The sequence below is a fragment of the Rhinatrema bivittatum genome, chromosome 4 (genome assembly GCF_901001135.1).
Source record: "Rhinatrema bivittatum chromosome 4, aRhiBiv1.1, whole genome shotgun sequence".
Lineage (NCBI taxonomy): Eukaryota > Metazoa > Chordata > Amphibia > Gymnophiona > Rhinatrematidae > Rhinatrema > Rhinatrema bivittatum.
In genome coordinates, this window is record NC_042618.1 from 116,677,437 (window position 1) to 116,697,480 (window position 20,044).

The 20,044-nt window shown below is 44.4% G+C and overlaps 1 protein-coding gene across 6 annotated transcripts in view; it reads right to left on the reverse strand.

Moving 5' to 3' along the window:
* Positions 1-20,044, reverse strand: part of SIPA1L1 (signal induced proliferation associated 1 like 1) — a 745,249-nt gene that overhangs the window by 271,406 nt on the left and 453,799 nt on the right. For all 6 annotated transcript variants that reach the window (XM_029598743.1, XM_029598739.1, XM_029598740.1 and 3 more), the window contains one exon: positions 14,409-14,512. In XM_029598743.1, the coding sequence (XP_029454603.1) occupies positions 14,409-14,512 (104 nt within the window). The remainder of the gene's footprint in view (positions 1-14,408; positions 14,513-20,044) is intronic.

Sequence of the window (20,044 nt, forward strand, 5' to 3'; positions counted from 1 at the left end):
CAATTCTAAATGGTAAACCGTCAAGGTGTGCGTGCATGTGTACAGTGTGAGATGAAAGAAAAGGACAGAATGACAAGACCAGACATTAAATATTACAAACAGCTTATAATTCAAAAGAAGAAACAGAAGAGACAAGAGATCAAGATGTTCCATGCAAAATTAAAAGAGCTTGCTTTCTGGATACATCCATGTGTATATGTGGATCCAAAAAAAATTACTGTCATGGTTCCATAGAACCCCCTGATCTGTACTGAAAATTTGGTGCGGCTAGGATTCTAAAAACAAAAGTTATTTGGAAGGGGGAGCAGGTGATACACCAGGCACAGTGATCTATAAGCATTCTACCCTTTGGAAAGTAGGCTCAAAAAAGTGGTCAGAGAAGACAACCTACGTTGCCTTTCATATTGTAATCCACCTTGAGTGCACAATGGAAAAGTAGACTATGAATATAAAAAAAAAAATTAAAATGTATGAAGGTTGTGGAGGTGGCAAGAGCTTTTTTCAGTCGATTTTTAGTATGATCCCAGAAAAACATAGCCCGTCAGCAATTTGGTAACAAAATTCTTGTCTGTCCTACTTTGACCATAGAAGGAAAAGGTGGGTGAGCATTAGCGAAGGAAAACACAGATAGGGGGAGGGGGGGCAGTGTTGCATGGTCATGTGATTTCACCATGCTTTGGGAAAGCACAGAAGTCACAGTAGCCATTTGCATTACTCTGGGAATAAGTTGGCTTCATGGTAGTTTTCCTTAAAAAGAAAACTGTAAACATCATGTAGCGAGCAACACTTCAGAAGTGCACATTTCTACTACCATTAATTATAGCAATACACACAACAAAAGCTTTACCATCTCATTGTTTGTTTGGGGGTTTTTTTTTTCAGCTTGAACAAGAACATTCTCAGCTCTGCAGGAAGCCCCTACATTAGTATGTGATATTGATACTCTACTAAAGCCTTACATTTCATACAGTGTAATATGTAATATTGTATAATTATATAAAGCTTCAGAAACATGTTTTACAGATTAAATGTTGTATTTCTTTTTAAATTCCTATTTTCTAGTTCAGATGAATTTGATAATTGCTAAATTTTGCAATAAGAGAACACTTTTCAAACCATCCACAGGACTTTATACCTAATTTTCAAAGGGAAACCATATGTGCAGTGTTCCTTTGAAAGCTCCCCATGGGTACAAAGGATCCACAGACTATGCACCTGTTTCCTCAGAGGGCAGATGTTTACTAGAAAACAACACTCAGATTTGAAAACCAATATACAGTGGCTCGTGGAAGTATTCGACCCCTTAAAATGTCAGCAGATTTCTGTGGATTACAAATGACACTTACACAGATTGTTCTATACAGTGTGTTTATTGCAAACCAGTATGCTCTTAAATGAGAAATTAGTACTTACCTGATAATTTCCTTTTCTCTAGTGAAGACAGGTTAATCCACGATCAGTGGGTTATGCACCTCTACCAGTAGATGGAGACCGAGCAAAGCTGACGTCATAGTATATATACCCCTGCTCTGACAACAGCCTGCCATTATTCTCTGCAAAAGCCAACTGTGGACAAATCAACAATACTTGATTATAATCATTAACAGACAACTACTCAAGCACTCAGCCAACAGGAAACACTCATTGTATGAGCTCAATGTAACATCACTAATCTAGGGACTGAAACTGACACTTAGCAGTTATGCCCGGAAACGCTGCCACTCAGGACAATAGAACCACAAACCAGCAGCTAAGGGCAGGAAGGTGAATTAACCTGTCTTCACTACAGAAAAGGAAATTATCAGGTAAGTAGTGACTTCTCATTTCTCAGCATTCAGACAGATTAATCCATGACCAGTGGGATGTACCCATGCTGCTCCTAAAGAGAGCAGAAGGCTGCCCATGGTTCAGCCAACACTGCATGCGTGAAGGCTGCATCCTCCCAGGCCTGCACTTGGAAAAAGTGTTGAGGACCACGTCGCTGCTCAGCAAATTTCGACGAGAGATAATCATCAAAGCTCCACCCATTACTCTGCTTGAGCCCTAATGGAATGAGCCCTAACTTGTTTAGGTAATGGTTGTTCAGCATCCACTTATGCGGCGTTGATAACCTCCTTAATCCAGCGGGCTATTGTAGCCCGCGACACCAGCTCACCCTGTTTACCCACACTGTGGAGTACAAACAGCCAGTCAGTCTTCCTGAGAGGTTTAGAAACCTCCAAATACCTCAAGAGATGTCGCTTGCATCCAAGGTTCGCAAAAGGCGATATTCATCCACATCTCTCTCCCTGTCCAATGTCGGCAGGGAAATCGACTGATTCAAGTGAAAGTCCGAACCACTTTTGGCAAAAAAGATGGAACTGTTCATAGCTGGATGCCCCCAGATTCACTCGAAGGAATGGTTCCCAGCAAGAAAGACCCTGCAGTTCGGAAATTCTATGCGCAGAACAAACTGCCACAAGAAAAACAGTCTTCAAAGTAAGTAACCTCGAGGAGAGGACAAGCAATGGTCGAATGGTGGGACCCGCTAGAAAATCCAGAACCAGTTTAAGGCTCCACAAAGGCACCGGCAACCGCAAAGGACGACGAAGATACTTCACCCTTTTCAGGAATTGGGCCACATCCTGATGGGCCAACAAGGGTCCACCATTACCTGACCCCAGGTAATGGTGGATCCCGCCCTCTCACCCCCTAGCAATCTCTCCCTGAAAGTACCCTCGCCCTGTTGTACCCCTGTTCCCTCCACCCCCCCGCTCCTTTTCCCTTCTCACTCCCTCCCTCTTTTCCTCCCCCCTGCACCAGCATTTAATCTGTACATACGTGCACTTGCCTACTTCATTACTGTAAATAAGTTCCATATGCTAACTTCTTAAGTGCACATGCTTCCTTAACATTGTTTATAGTTCACTTGCTTATCTAACCCTAACATGAATGCAAAGTGGTAACTCTGCTCGTTGACTCTCTTTACCTGTACTTTTGTATATTATCCAGTTAGCCCTCTTTCCTCGTTCATTGTAATTTCCTTTCTCAGTTACTTGTAAACCGACATGATGTGTCCTACGAATGCCGGTATAAAAAAGTGTTAAATAAATAAATAAATAAACAAACCTGTAACTTCAAGGAATTAAGGACCAAACCCTTGATCAAACCATCCTGCAAGAAGTTCAAAATGAGCGGGATCTTAACCGAACAAGGATGAACCCTCTCATTCCTCACACCAAGCCTCAAACACTTGCCAAACCTGAACAATGGCAAAGGAAAATGGAGAACTTGCAAGCTTGAAGCAAGGTGAAAAATCACAGCAGTGGAATATCCACGTTTCAGCAACCAAGCCCTATAAAGGGCCATATCGTAAGACAAAAGAGTCACATCTTCGTAAAGAATACGGCCCTATCATAAAAGATATCTTTGTACCAGTAACCGGAGAAGAGAGTCTGATAAGAGTTTCCACAGATCTGTATACCACTGTGTTCTGGGCCAGTAAGGAGCCAGATGCACCATAATCCTACGAACCAACCTGCCCAACAAGGGCCACAGAGGGAAGGCATACAGAAGCTTGCCCTTCAGCCACTTCTGCACTACAGCATCGATGCTGAGACTTTGGATCTCACTAGCAATTGAAGAAAATGAGGAACCTTTGCATTGTGTGACATCGCTAGTAAGTCTAGATATTGTAGGATCCAGTGGCCCACTATTGAGCTGAGAAAACTGGCTCTCACATTGTCTCCTGAAGATCTCCTGAAGCAGGATAGTAGTCCTCACGGGTGAATATCAAGCTACAGGTTGCTCCCGACACAACTATGTCCAACAGGCACTAAACTGGGTGCCAACGGGCACAAAAATAACTGCAGTGCTGTTGGTAACATAGGGAGATTGCCTGAACCTGAACCATGGGCTCTCGGCAGGGAGAGTTGGGTTTTAAGCATGGAAGAGGTTGGGAAGAACAGATTGGCCAAAGCTACTGTCATGTCGACCATCCTTGTCCAGGCAGTAGTGAGCAGCGAATGTGTATAGGCAACTCCACGTTGAGGCCTTGCAGATTTCGGCAATGGGAACCACTCGCAAGTGGGCAACCGATGCCGCCATGGCTTTCACAGAGCGAGCCTTTACTCGGCCTCCAAACTGAAGGCCCGCCTGCGCATAGTAGAAGGAGATACAATCCGCTAGCCAGTTGGACAGAGTTTGTTTGCCCACTGCAATGCCCAGCCTATTCCTGTCGAAGGATATAAAGAGTTGTGTGGACTGCCTGTGGCCTGCTGTGCACTCAAGATAGAAAGCTAAAGCCCTTTTGCACTCCAAGCTGTGCAGAGCCCATTCGCCTTGGTGAGAATGGGGCCTCAGAAAAAAGGTGGGCAGAATGATGGACTGATTAAGATGGAAATCAGTCACCACCTTAGGCAGGAACTTCGGGTGCGAATACAGGACTACCCTATCATGAAAGAATTTCATATAGGGAGGATAGGTAACCAACACCTGAAGCTCACTAACCCTGTGTGCCAAAGTGACTGCCACCAGGAAGAGAACTTTCCATGTAAGGAACTTAATATTGCAGGAGCGCAAGGGCTCAAAGGGGTCACGCATGAGCCGCACCAATGCTACATTGAGGTCCCAGGACACCACAGGAGACCAAAGGGGAGGCTTCAGCTGAAGCAAGCCCCGCAGAAATCGCCCCACAATGGGCTGGTATGACCATTTCTGTCCAGCAACACCTTGATGGTGCACGCTGATGGCACTCAGGTGCACCCTGACAGAGTTGGTTTTTAACCCAGCCTCCGAGAGGTGCCACAGCAACTTTGGTGTAGGGCAGGCGAAGGGATCCAAGCCATGACCCTTGCACCAGATGGAGAACCTCCTCCACTTCAGGTGGTAGGACTTCCTGGTGGAAAGCTTCCTGGAAGCTACCAGCACCTGAGACACATTGTCAGAGAGGTCCAGGGACTGCAGGTCTAGGTGCTCAACAACCAGGCCATCAAGGTTAACGCCCGGAGGTTCGGATGGCACAGTCTGCCCCGATTCTGCGTGATCAGATCGGGAGAAGTTCCCAGACGGATGGGCTCTTTGACTGACAGGTCCCGCAGGAACGAGAACCAGACCTGTCTTGGCCAATAAGGAGCTATCTGGATCATGGTCCCCTGGACCTGTTGGAGCTTCAGAAGAGTCTTCATAAACAGCGGAAGCGGAGGATACGCATACAGAAGACCCTTGCCCCAATAGCGGGCAAAGGCATCCGAAGCTGGAAGTCTGTCTGTCCGGAACAGGGAGTAGAATTTACTCACCTTGCAGTTGTAGGGGAGAAAAAGAGATCCACATCCAGAGTTCTCCACCAGTGGAAGATCCGGGCCACCACTGCTGGGTCCAGCGTCCAGTCGTGTGGCTGAACGCTCGACTAATACGGTCCACTACCATATTCTCCACTCTGGCAAGGTACATTGCTCTCAGAAGCATGCCCTGCGAAAGAGCCCAGGTCCAAATCTGTACCGCCTCCTGACAGAGGAAGAATGACCTAGTCCCTTCCTGTTTGTGAATATACTACATTACTACCTGATTGTCTGTCCAAATCAGAATTGCCTTGTGGGACAAATGGTCTCGAAACACCCAAAGCGTATAGTGGATTGCTCGAAGCTCCAGGAAGTTGATCTGACATAGAGCTTCCTGAGCTGTCCATAGACACTGTGTATGGAGGTCCTCCACATATGCCCGCCAATCCAGGGGGGAAGCATCAGTGGTGAGCACCACCTGAGGCGGGGACCCTGAAAAGGGATCCCCTTCTCTAGGTTGGACAGATCCTTCCACCAGGACAGAGAGACTCAGAGAGGCGGCGTGAGGTGGACATGTGCCCCGAGGTCCTGGGACGCCTGCTGCCACTGCCACCGCAAGGACCATTGCACCCTGCGCATGCACAGGCAGGCTAAGGGGGCAACATGAACAGACGCAGTCATGTGACCCAAAAGACGAATCAGCAGATGAGCCGAAACCTGCTGCTGGCTGCAAACCAAGCTCGCCAGCGAAGATAGGGTGGGCACCCGATCGCGGGGCAGAAAAGCCCTGGCTTGAATAGTGTCCAACCTGGTGCCAATGAAGCCCAAATGTAGTGACAGGCTGAGGCGGGACTTGGGGCAATTGATGACAAACCCCAGAGACTGCAATACCTGGATGGTCAGATGTAAGGAGCGCAGCACCCTCTGCTGAGTGGCACTTTTGACTGGCCAGTCATCTAAGTAGGGGAATATGTGCACTCCCTGACGTCAGAGGTGCATCTCTACTACTGCCAGGCACTTGAAGATCTGGGGGGCTGATGCAAGGCCGAACGGCAACACCAATACTGGAAGTGATCCATTCTCACCACAAAGCGAAGATACTTCCTGCGACCCGGGAAAATCGTAATGTGGGTGAAAGCATCTTTTAGTTTGAGGGAGAAGAGGCAGTTTCCTTTTCTTAGGAGAGGGATCAGGGTGCCCAAAGAGACCATCAAACTTTTCTCTTTGAAGGAATTTGTTCAAGACTGAGAATGGGGTGTAGACCTCCAGTTCTCTTTGGTATTAGGAAATACCAAGAGCAGAACCCTGTTAAGCATATGCAAATGTAGGGACTACTAGATGCAGGGAGTTAAGGCCATGATGGAATTTGTCTCATTGATTAATTTGAATTAGTTTTGCTCTTATATTAGGCTTTAATCCGTAACATATGCATCTAAAAATGAGTTAAGAGGCTATCCTCCAATGTCAGAAATCCACTATGCTGAGAGAACTGCATACATCATGTGTCATTGATTTCAGAAATCATCCCATCCTTTGCCAGAAGTCATCTTGCACCTTTCATTATATGGACCTTTATTTGATATGTGATAACTGATTGTCATAGCAAAAATATTGTTATGATACACCTAGTCAATATTTAGTTATGTACACATTTGAAAATGCCACTATTTAGATTTTAAGTTAATGACACAGTCTGAATTACTGCAGTTTTTATTATTCCCTACAGTCCAAGCGTTTTGTAGCATTATCCAGTCCTATACCTTATAATGCGTATATGCATTTACTTGCTGAGTCAGTAAGATGATTATTTAATATGTTCTCTTTTACTTTATCTATGAAAGCTAGTCTGATCACACTAACCAATCACCCTGTCCCACTACTTGCCACTTTACAGTGTGATATGTTTTGGTATAAATCAAATATTCCCTTGAGTTAAATTCTGCCCTATTGCTGCTTCTGCACAAGTATGTATCTTTATTTCTTTCCTTGCAGCCTACAGTTATGGCACTCACCACATTGCTGGCCTTTCACATTCTATTCCCCCTGCTCTTAACCTTACCCAATATACTGAATTTGGTTAGCCCCTTCTACTATGAGTAAAAAAAGGTATATTCTGAATACCTTTTTGAGCATGACTTCCTGTAACACTACCTAACAGTTTCTTTACCTAGAGTTTGTTTAAAACCTCTCACAGATGTTCTCTGGTAGTGTAACATTTCTGTTCACCTATAAGCCCACTTCTGCCTATGACCAAACAATGTCTTATGCTTTGCAACACTTTTATAACTTGGCCCACATTATGTATGCACAACACAGTATGAGTCCTTCTGCTGATTCTTGGTTTTCCTCTTTATTTTCCTGGCTTCCTTCACTTTTCTGGTTATGTGCATTGCTTATATCCCTGTTATAACCCAACAATCCTGGGTTGTTGTTTACAATAGCAGTACTCCTTGCAGAGACTCACCCAGTATAAATAGTATCATATGAGAAAAATAATACTTTCATACTAGTCTCTCTTTGTTCTTCCTATCTTTACACTTGTTACAACACTATTATGTAATTACTTGACACTGAAAGATAACATATGTGGTCTTGCTATAAGTTAGGTCCTTTTTATAACAGGTATCCTTACAACTCAATCATAAAGCTAACGAATATCTAGTGAAACTTAGTCACAATGCTATTATTTGTTCATCAGAGAATGCATGTCTATCTATGAGTCTCATTTACTTTAGTGGGGATATAGAGGGATCACAATTCACATAAGAGGTTAGTTGTTAGCCTACACATTTCATCCCATTTGCCATAAGTGGCACAAGAGGGAAATGATGAGTGTGCCTGAACAGAAAACCATCATGGAGAAAGGAAAATGCCCCAGAATCCTCGGTTTTCTTAGCCTGCCTTAGCTGTATGAACTCTAAGTGACTTATTGAGAATCACTTGCAGAATTCCTAGGACATCTGGACAGGCAGTCAAGCTGGCTCCACCTATGATGTATAATTATAGGGTCATAAGAGGAGACTACAACAGCGGGAACTTCAGACTATCCTGTCCCAATAAAAGGCACTATTCTCAGGAGTATCTGTAAACACAACTTCAGATGTGTTAATTGCCATGACCAGCAAGATTTTAACAGAACAAAGGACTACCTAAAGAGTGATGGTATATGGGCCCCACCTGGGAGAAATACTCAGGGGTAGCTAGGAATGATCTTATCATGCTGTTGACATGACAACCAATGTAAATTATTCTCTAGGCAGTCACGCACACTAGAATCTTCCACAATACTGTATGTTATTTATAAAAGAAGGATCACTTCCTGTATACAATGAGATGCTGGTCTGTTTATCAGAGACATGGCATCAGCATCTCTCAAGAATACTTATATTGTTCAATAAAAAATTATGCTTTCAATAAAAATCTAAGTGTTCTTGTTTCCCTGGATATATAAGAGTCATAAAAAAAATGGCGTGGCGCTTAACAGCCCCACTGGTGGAGGGGGATGGGTTTCACAGCTCCAGCCGTTAGAAGGACAAAAGAGCTTGTTTGAAGTATTTCCTGAGGAGCAAACGAAACCCATGATGGATGTGGGGGAGAGACCCCAGGGACTTCCCTGAAGTGCAGCCAGTATCTTTGGTGAATGATGGTGAGAACCCACTTGTCTGACGTGACATGGGACAAGTAGGGCACAAACTAATGCAGCCTGCCTCCGACCGGGGGCCAGGATGCCGAGGGTCCAGGAATCTGACTCATGTTCCTTCATTCCCAGTCAAAAACCTGTGGCAGGGCTTTGCTGGGGGGCTGGCTGAGGTCTGGAGGTCAGGAAACGACCTCTGGTACTAGTATGGGGCATGTGAGCCCACAAGGCAGGAGGATAGTATTTTCTCTGTCTATAAAATGATTTCCTCAAGCCTTGTCTGAAGGATTTCCTGACAGAGGATGGCGGGTCGGAAGCACTAGCCAACATATGTTGAAGGGTCTCGTGGTGGTCTTTTAATTGGGCCACCACGTCCCTGACTTTATCCCCGAAGAGATTTTCACCCATACAAGGCAGATCTGCCAGCTTTTCTTGGACCTCCAAAGGTTCGAGGCACGGAGCAAGGCCATCCTGCGGGCACTGATAACCGCTGCAGCCACCCTCGCTGCTGTTTCAAAAACTTTGTAGATGGATCTCACTTCGTGTCTTCCTACCTCCAGACCCTGCTGAACTACTGCTGAGAACGCCTCTTGCTGCTGTTGAGGCAGGCATTCTGACAGTTCCTGGAACTGCTTCCAGAGGTTCCGGTTGTACTGGGTCATATATAGCTCTCTCCCTCGGGGGGGGGGGGGGGGGGGGGGAGAGAGAGGTGTAGGTGAGCAAGCACTTGGCTGTTTTAAGGGCAGACTCCACCACAACCAACTGGTGTGGGAGATGGTGCCTTTCAAAACCCAAGGCTTGTTGGTCCATGTAAATGGCATCTGTTTTTTGATTAATTGGGGGGGGGGGAGGGGGGGTGTGGACACTGGATGTTCCCAGATCCTGAGGAGAAGCTCCTTAAATATATCATGAACTGGGATAGCTACTATTTCCTTTGGGGCATCCACAAACTAGAGGACCTCCAGCATTTTGTGGCAGGTATCCTCTTCCATGAGGAGCTGAAAGGGAATGGCCTCAGCCATAGCCTGGACAAAGCCCAGAAAGGAAAGATCCTCTGGGGGAGATCTACACCTCTCATCTGGAGAAGCCTCTGAAGAGGACTCTGAGGTATCATCACCCCAAGAGTCATATGGGGCCTCTTCCTCACTCAAGTCCCCTGGGGGCCAATGTGGATGGTCCCTGCCCAAGCCTCTCAGTTTGGGCACTGGGGGCATTGATGACCCCAAGAGCATTGACAACCCTAGGGGGTTTAATGGCACCAAGATCACTGTGGGCCCTGAAACGGGATCGGGAAAATCTGGCCTCCGGACCAATGGTCCTGAAGGTGCTGGAGGTTGCTGGAAGTCTTCCTCCTCAGAGGACCAAATGATGGGTATCACTCCAGAGGAGGGTATTGGTGGCCGCTGAGGAATCAAAGGTCCTCCAGGCACTGGCTGCATTGGAAGGATGCCTAAGAAGACATCCAGATGCTCTAGCAGGAGCGCCAGTGGAGACGGCACAAGCTCTGGCACCAGCATTGGCACCAGTGCCGGTGGTGGTTTGATACCCTGGAGGGCTCGAAACACTGCCATCTGAAAACTGCAGTCCAACTCCTCCTGAAGTCCAGTGAAGTTAAAACGGATGGAGAAGGAGGAGGAGGAATCACCAGAGCCTCCTCGGAGTCCCGATGAGGCTCGGTGCCTGGCACAGATATTGGTAGGGAATGCTGGGCCTCCCAGGTCTAAGAGGATGATGCCTCTTCACCATGGGGTCGCTTCAGTGGTGTACAGCAGCCACTGATGCCACACCGGTTCCGGGGCCATGCATCGATGGCGACCAGTGTTTTCGGCGGTGCTTGGCCTGGTCTTTCCCTGGTGCAGAAGAAGCTGAAGATCCATACGTCTTGGAATGCGATCGCATCAACACCCCCGACGCCGGAGTGGATGGATCAGACCTTCTTGGGGCCAAAAAGCTTATCCATCTTATCCAGTTGGGCACGGCAGCCCTTGGGTGTCATTTTGATTGCATAGATGACACTCCCGGACATTGTGCGAGGCCCCCAGGCAGAGAATACAGACCTTGTGCGGATCTGTAATAAACATGGTCCACGGGCACTGTCAAAAACCGGATGCTGCCATGAAAAAACAGCCGTCGAGCGGTCGATGGCCGGCGGCCACGAGAAGCAACTCGCCGGGAATTGACCACAACGAAGGGAGAAAACACCTACCTCGCCACTGGACGGGGCACCAACCAGAGAAGAGGGACCCAGCGCAGAAAAAAAAACGGAAAATGACCAGGAAGACTTGAAGAAATTTAGTAGATCAAGGATCCACTACCGCGAGGCAACTACTTTGTGGAAAAAGAGACTGATGGGGAACCCAGCATGGACACGTGGATAGTGACATGCTGGGCATGTTCAGTGCGCCAGTCAAAGTTCTAGAAGCTTTGACAAAGGTTTTCCGTGCCAGGCTCCATCTGATGATGTCACCCACCTGTGTGGACTAACATCCTGCTTGTCCTAGGAGAAATGTCATTTGTAATCCTCACAAATCTGCTGACTTTTTAAGGGGGGACGAATACTTTTGTAAGCCACTGTACATGTATTATTTTCAACCCCAGGCTAAACACACAATGCCTCTCAGATCACCTCCCCTCATCCTGGCTAAAAAAAATATGCACAATATCAAACCCTGCACATTCTTTTAACCTGATTAAATGAAAGCAATTTCCAAACAGCCTATTTACCTGGGTAAATGGTGTTGAAAACTCTTTTCTAGATGTACACATTTATCCAGTTTTGTAAATTGTCAGTATGAGGCACAGTGATTCACTCTGCAGGGTTTCTCCATCCTTAATACATTTTGGAGCAAAGTTATCAATTACATTGCTATCTAAATACTTGTTGTAGCATCTTAGAAGTTTTAAGTAATAATTCCAGTAATACCACAAGTTAGTGAATTAATTAATGATACTCAGAAATAGAAATAAAGTTCAATCCCTGGCATCTTGAATCCAACAGAAGTAGTACAAAAAATAAAATGTTATACCAAACTGGACTTCTAAATAATGGATGAACTGTTGATTTTTAGATGGCATCTTAGTAGCTTGTGATACCTTTTAAAGGAAAACCAACAAAACTTTATAGTATATAAGCTTTCAAAATCATGAATGCAGAGCAGCAAAAAGGTGGTAGAATTGTTGAGGTCCATATTCAGAGCTGGATTAGTTCTGATTTATCCAGCCTAGTGGTGTGCGTGGAAAATCTGTAAGGGGGAGGAGTTAGCTGGTGTATTAGGATTAGGGAGGGTGGACCCTTAACCAATAAGCCTTCATACTTATTGATGCAACCCCATCATCGCTTTCGGCTTCAACGGCAGAGGGAAAAGAGGAAAAGGGGAATTGGATTCAGACAGCAACCAACAAGGAACCTGACTGTTACAGTCTGGGGAAACAAATGGTAACTTGCTGATGCAGCTGTTATTACCCTTAACCAATAAGGTTAAGCTCTCTGCTTCAATGGCAAGAGATGATGAGTTATTGGACTCAAGACAGCAATAAACAAGGGTCCTGACTTACATTCTGAGAAACTGATAAGTTTGGGGGTGACCAGTATGGCACGGCGGTGCTGCCATGGGCTTTCTGGGCAGACTGGATGGACCATTTGATTTTTTTCTGCCTTCATTTCTAAGAATTTAGATATATGTGCAGATACCAAATAGCGCAGTCGTCCCCCCCCCCCCCCCCCCCCAAATAAAGTAAATACTGAGGATCAGGAAATATGACCCCCTATCTTAAGACTGTGTGTAAGAAGAGACCTGTAGGGCGTTGGCAGTGGGAAGACAAAAACTTGAGCTGCACGTGTCTATATACTACACAGTATAGAAGCCCCAGCCCTAGCCACTGGAACAGATGGAAGACAGCTAAAAGCAGATCTGTACCCCTGTGCAGTTTGTCCTCATACCCGGGGGAGACTCTCAAATCTTATGCCAGTTCCTTGCAGGGACAATACGAAGTCTGCATCACTTGCATGCAGAGGACTAGGATAAGTAAAATGAACCTATGACAGTGTTCTCTCTCTATTTTGGCTGTTCAGTACATAAGCACATTGTCAGCAATAGTTTCATTTTTCTTCTATTACCTTTCTATATGACATATGCTATAGTCTGATGTATTGCTTGTGTCACTTATTAGTACAACTTTCTCTATCCTGATATTTTTGCTATCACATATTTGTATTATACTATTTTATAAAGTCACTTTTCTATAATCTCGTATGTCTGTCTCTACTTCCCCACACGACTCAGTCATTAGACAGATGACTCATCCAGCTAACTCTGGTCGGCCCATAGACCTGTCTTGAAGTTAGCTGGATACAATTATCCAGCTAACTTTAAGATAGTCGTATATATTCAGTCCTAAATATATATAGTATGTATCCTAAACATGTATAGTATGTACAGTATTTTTCCTAAACATGTACAGTATTTCCTTTCTCCTGTATCTCCAAGTATCTTAAACATGCTCAGTATGTCCTTAAACACTTACAGTATAAATATATTCCATGCCCCCTTAACCCTTTCTCCTTTCTTTCCACCTCATTTTAATATCCTTTCTCCTGCCCTCCTCTCCCTTATGATTTTCCATATAACATTTATAGTGCCATCATATTATTCTACTTTACATCTGCTACAATTTTCCTGTTCAGTTTTTTCAGTTAACAAACCCTCCAGGTTGCTCTTTTCCCTGCTCCATGTAACTCATTAACGTTCCATGTAAACTGATATGATGTATCTATGAATACCGGTATATAAAAGCTGTTAAATAAATAAATATAGGATGTTAACTGGATAAGTTTAACCAGCTACCTTGAAAGCCGCCCAGCAACTGAATATTGACCTCGTTGTGAACAGGTTTGTTAATACTTATCAGATAACAAACTTTGTCAATTTAAAACCAAGCCTCATTTATTTGTGTCTCTTGACAAGATTGCAAGACCATTGGAGCAAACTTAGGGCCTGATTCATCAAGGTGTTAACCCATAGACACAGAATGGGAGAAAAGCCTTAGTGAATCAGGCAATTAGCTTTACACCCTCTGGGGATAGGGAAATACCTACAGTACTTGAATATAATCTGCTTTGAAAGTGCTTGAAAAGAGGAATATAAATAAAAAATAAGCAGATAAACAAACAAATGGAGCAGGATTTATGTGTGTGTACAAAACAGTGTATAAGCTCTGGAGCATTATATAAATGTTTAATAGTAGTAGCACAGAGGACAGAATGACCTTTCACTGGATCAGCATGTTCATCAGATCTGAAGCCTATACAAGCTCCATGGTCAGATGATTAGTAATATTGAATACATTCATTCCTCACGCATTAATTTGCTGTTCTGACATTTTGTCAAAGTGTGGATTTTTGGCTAAGGTTTGATGTGCTACAATGCAACAAATTTCAGTTTAGTAGGGTTGGTAAGGGAGGAATGAAAACAGAAGAATTGACATTTGTAGTTTTAAGCAGTAATTTATCCTACCTGTTGTTTGTTGTTTGGTGTGTAAGGTAGCAAAGTGGAAACATGGAACATGATCTCATAGTCTTTGTAAGTTGTGTACAGAGAGTGGGTGCCAGTTGAATCAGCTGCAAGAAAAATTGAACAATTTATTATACATATAAATAAGGAAATATGAGAAATATCTATTAAACACAAACCGACAGAGCAGACAAATCAAAATTGAGAAATTTTCATCAGTATTCCAAAACAACCTAAAATGACCAATTATTTTATATATGGTATGTTAAAGTGCCACTCTGTATTCACATTATTAATAACCACCTACAGTTGGATTTTACATTTTTTAAGAAAAAAATCCATGCCAGCTAGGTTTTTGAAATATTCTTATATCGCTGGAGGTCAATAAGGTCACAAATTTTTAAAGGAAAATAGAATTTAACAAAGTAAAATATTTCAGATCCCTAATTTTCATAGCTTTTACATTTTTGAAACAATATACTTCCTAATTATGATTAACTCAATCTCACATGTACCCCTTTCCAGATCATTTATTGTTGCGTTCGTGCCTGCTCTTGCCCTCGCTCCACCCTCTCTACCTCTGAGGCGACTCCCTTCGGGTCTGATGGACAGTTGCTGCCGCGGCTTCTCCTCGCCGTTTCTTCCCAGAGTCCCCGGGCTAGCCTGACGCTGCAGATCCGCCATGTTCCTGATGATTCTGGAGCGCACTCCGAAGTTTGTACCAGCAAGGGCACGAACCTTGGGGGTGTCCCCCCATAGTGACGTCATCCGCTTCCAACATAAAAAGTCTTTGCTTACGCTTACAAATCGAGTTAGCAAGGGATTGATTGTGGGGGATCATCTCGACCTGCTTCATTCTCTGCTGTTTTGCCTCTTCGAACTTACCAGGGGTACCCGCTCCTCGGGGGCCCCACTCTCTCTTCTTGTTTTCAGATTGCTAAGACGGGATCCGGTACTCGCTCCTCGAGGGCCTACGTCCCTTAACGCTCAGAAGACTCCCCATTGCCTGGAAGCGATAGCAGACGTGAACATTGTGAGTTTCTATTCCAGTTGCATATAGGAACCAGTACTCGCTCCTCGAGGGCCCATGTTCCTAAAACCCTCCAAAGACGCTCTTCTATTTCAGAAGCTATTTCATATACAGATATTGTGAGTTCTTATTTCAGTTTGCATATAGGAAACAGTACTCGCCTAGAGGCTCCTGTTCCTGAATATACTAACTATTCTCTATTGTCTAGAAACCATTACAAAGATAGATAACCGTGAGTTACCATCGCTCTCTCAGAGTTATCCCTGGAACCAGGTACTCGCTCCTCGAGGGCCTAACTCTCTCCAGCTACTGAGCCTTCTTATTAATCTATGTGAGTGCATCATTTACTTCTGGTTATGTATCCAGCATACCCTGTCTACTCACTATGAGTATCTCTCTACAGCTCAGCAAACCCGGAGATAGCAATTCCAGTATCTGAAGGACTTCAGCCCTGCCAGGCACATCAGCTCACTACTGCCACCTCTGGTGGTTCTACTACCTGTCTAATAAAGAACTATCTGTGTCTGTCTCCATACTCCAGCCTAGTCTGTGGTCCTTCTCATAATATCCTCCTGAGGGCGCTGTCATCTGCCATCGGCCCAAGGATTCACCATTCTACATTAGAGTGCTCATCTCTCACACTTCAAGAGCTGAGTACAACAAACTGCTACCTTGCAGTCTAACCCTCAACTGTTGCTAACATCTCCTTCCTCAGGAACTGTATCATAACCAACTGCTACTTCTTAGCAGGAACCATACAGATGGCCAACAGCTCCCTTCAGGGGAACTCTCGTATATCAGGTTGCCACTCTGTGTGGAGATCCATAACAGATACTAACTCCTCCCCTCTGGAAGAACAGATCTTATATGTTTGCTGCCCTCTCCCCTCTGGGGAGCAACTCCATAACAGTTTGCCAACAGATTGCTAACCCTAGCAGAGTCGCTAACAGATTGCTAGCTCCTCCCCTCTGGGGGAGTACAGCTCAACAGGATTGCTAACTCCTCCGCTTGGGAGGAGCAAACCCTAACAGACTGCTAATTCCTAGCATCTCCTACAACAGATTGCTAACTCCGCAGTCTAACCTATAACAGATTGCTAACTCCGAGCAGCAACTCTAACATTTATAAATATATTAAAAAGCACAGATCCAAGTACAGATCCTTGAGTCACTCCACTGTTTACTTTTTTCTACTGTGAAAACAGACCATTTAATGCTACTCTATTTCCTGGCTTTTAACCAGTTTGCAATCCACAAAAGTACATCGCCTCCTATCCCATGACTTTTTAGTTTTGTTAGAATCCTCATCACGACTGTGAATTTGTCAAATGCCTTCTAAAATCCAAATACACCACATCTACCAGTTCATCTTTACCCACGATTATGTACCCCTTCAAAAAAAATGTAACAGATTTGTGAGGCAAGATTTCCCTTGGATAAATCCATGCTGGCTGTGTCAAATTAAATTATGTCTATGATTATGTTCTGTGATTTTTATTCTTTATAATAGTTTCCACGATTTTTCCTGGTACTAAAGTCAAGTTCACCAGATTATAGTTTCCTGGATGACCTCTGGAGCCCTTTTTAAATATTGGGGTTACAATGGCCACCTTCCAGTCTTTAGATACAATAGATGATTTTAATGATAGGTTACAATTAATTGTAATAGGTCTAATATTTAATTTTCAGTTCTTTCAGAACCCTAGTGTGTATACCATCTGATCCTGGTGATTTAATTCTCTTCAGTTTGTCAATCTGGCCTACTACATCTTCTAGGTTCACCATGATTTGGATCAGTTCATCTGAATCGTCACCTTTGAAAACTGTCTGTAATTTGCTCCACTGCCTGTTGGCAGCATTGTCCCAGAATTAAAGGAGGAGCTTCCTCTTCCAAGAATGTGTTCTCCTTCTAGTGGTTGGTATCAAGGATTGAGAGGACTGAGCAGAGGGACTCTGGGATCTAGAGATTGAGGCCTTGTGATAACAGTTGCAGTACTGGGAGGGCTCTTATCAGAGGGGGTGGTAGTTGGATTGCAGAGTCCCCTCGTGAAAAGGCCGGAGTTGTGTACTTCTGAGTGGGCAAAGCTGTGCATAGGATCTCCCAGGCAGTCCCTTCATCTGGGTACCCCGGGAACATTGGGTAATAGTAATCTCCCCTTCAGGATCCCTTGGATATCGATTGGGGTTAAAAGTCAGACTCATTATCCGAGCCGGTTGAGATAATCAATTGCAGTTCCAGAGGTACAGATGGAAGACTGGCAGATCAAGGAGCCAGCTCGCTTTCGGTAGCTAAAGATTAAGTTGTGATCTTTGACATGTCGTGCCATTGATTTTGAAGCTTCAGGAGTTGAATGTGCCAGGTGTTTGCTCAGCTGCTGTTTTGAGTGGCTCATCTTATGTATTGGAGTCAATATTTGCTTTAAGTTCATCAGTTTAGTCAAGGTATGTAGGCCTGCATCAGAGTGTGCCAGTGTATTGGCGCCAGTCTTCAGTGCCTCGTGCCTCGGCTGCTTAGACGTTGAATGCAGCAGGCGGTCCAACACAGGATGCATCAAGTGACTGAAGTCAGACTAAGGAGGCTTTTCAATTCGACATTGCATTGATGTTTTAGGCTTTTTTGAAGGCACCTGCATCAAGTGCGTTGAGGGTTCTCTGTGTTTAGCCTTAAGGCATCAATAGACTACTTCCAGCAATGAATGCCGAAGCTACGTTGAGACTGACCAGTTTGGTGGCTTTTGATCTGGCCCACGAGAGCCACTGGCTCCCAATGATTGGCTCTTACCCCTCCTAGATGGAGAGAAAGAGTGGTCACTGAGTTGGAGCCGAAGACATTTAATTTTAGCTACCCTCACTCACTGAGCTCGCAGGGACATGCGTCCACAGGCGGGACAGTTGCTTTGGTCATGGTCCAGGCAAAGGTAGCATCTGTTGTACTCGTCAGAGACAATCTGGTTGCAAGAGTAGGCCTTCAAGCCACTGGCGGATCTCTTGTCCATCTCTGCTCAGGATCCTTCTTCTGGATTTTTGTTTTTGGGGGGGGGGAAATCCCTTAATGGGAGAGAGGCACTGAAAAGTGTTGTTGGGCTCGGCAAAGTGAGGAAAAGGAAAGCAACGCCCAAGAACTTCAGAAGGATCTGCAATGATGGTGGCCAAGCGGGAACTTCCACGCATGCCTGGTAGAGCTGAAAGTTCTTATAGCTTGGAGAAACAGATCCATCCAGGGCTGCCAGAGGGTGCCACCCACAGATCCCAGTTTATTGCCTGATTTTTGATCCCTCCTTCTTGAGAACCTGACTGAAGAGAGCTTTCTATGTGAGGACTATTAGCATTATAGCTGTGAGAGACTGTGAAAGGGTTCCCACCCCCAAGAGCCTAGGGGCCCTAGAAGCTTGTCCTCCTTCCCACTAGCTAGACCTTGGCTTCCCAGATGCTAACAACTTCAGAGAAATTTTGAGAAGAGAGAGAGGTCTAGACAGTGAATGTGGCCCTGGGATTGTGTAATCCATCCCTGTATTAGGGACCTCAAATCAAGAGGGGGTTATATATCTGTTTTTACATTTTTTATATATTTGTGGGGGTTGTCTAAGAATTCACTTTGGAGTTTATGTTTTTATAAAATTAGCTATCAGTTACTCTTTTGCACAGTTTCTTTAAGAGTAGAGGAACATGCATTCTGATTTTCTTTAATTTCTTTTTAAATCAGTGTAGCCTGAAACCCAAACATACTACAATGGTATAGGTACAGTTCTTCCCAATGCATACACAAAAATATGAATTTTAAAAATCAACTTCCAGTATGTATCCAGGGTAAAATGCAGAATACAACAAATGATTAAAAATACCTCTATTAAGAAAAATGGAATATGCTGCAATATTTTTTGATCTCATAAAAATGATACGACTTCTGTAACATCACTGAATCATTATAGAAAATAGAGTTGCATTATCTATTGGAAACTGCTTAACTGACCAATCAGACTGGTGAATTACAAAGAATATCACCAATAGAAGAGACAGAAACAAAGAAACTGTATAACCTGAACCCATCTGAAATCAGTTATTTGTGCAGAATATGAGCCTAAACAGCTGCATCTATTCGTCATTATATACTTTCTTGATGTTGATGACAAGCATAGGTGTAAAAATGTGCACAGCTGTAAGAGTCCAAAGAACGACTAATCCTTGTATGGTAGGGCCTGGCCCGCTCTGCTTCACTGAACAGAAAGACTTTGGTGGACAAAACATACAGGTATGAAAAAGAATAGCAACATATGGAACACTGAGGAAACCTGGAGGACAAATGCTTTGACTTAGCAGCCGGGGGGGAGGGGGGGGGGGGTTGCAGGATTTGAATTCTGTGCCTGGAGGAAAAAGGGATATATATATATAAAAAAAAAAAATAAACCACCCTGGGTTTTCCAGAAAGAGCGCAACAAAAGAGCAAAGTGCAGGAAAGGATATGGTCAGCAATAAAGACCCAGTATGAACATGTTCAGGCTGGACACTGGGGAATGTACAAAGACTGACCAGTGACTATGTGCTGCTTGGCATGTACACACAGAGGATAATAGGAGCCTATTGTGTAAGATGAACCTTGGAAAGAAGTGCAC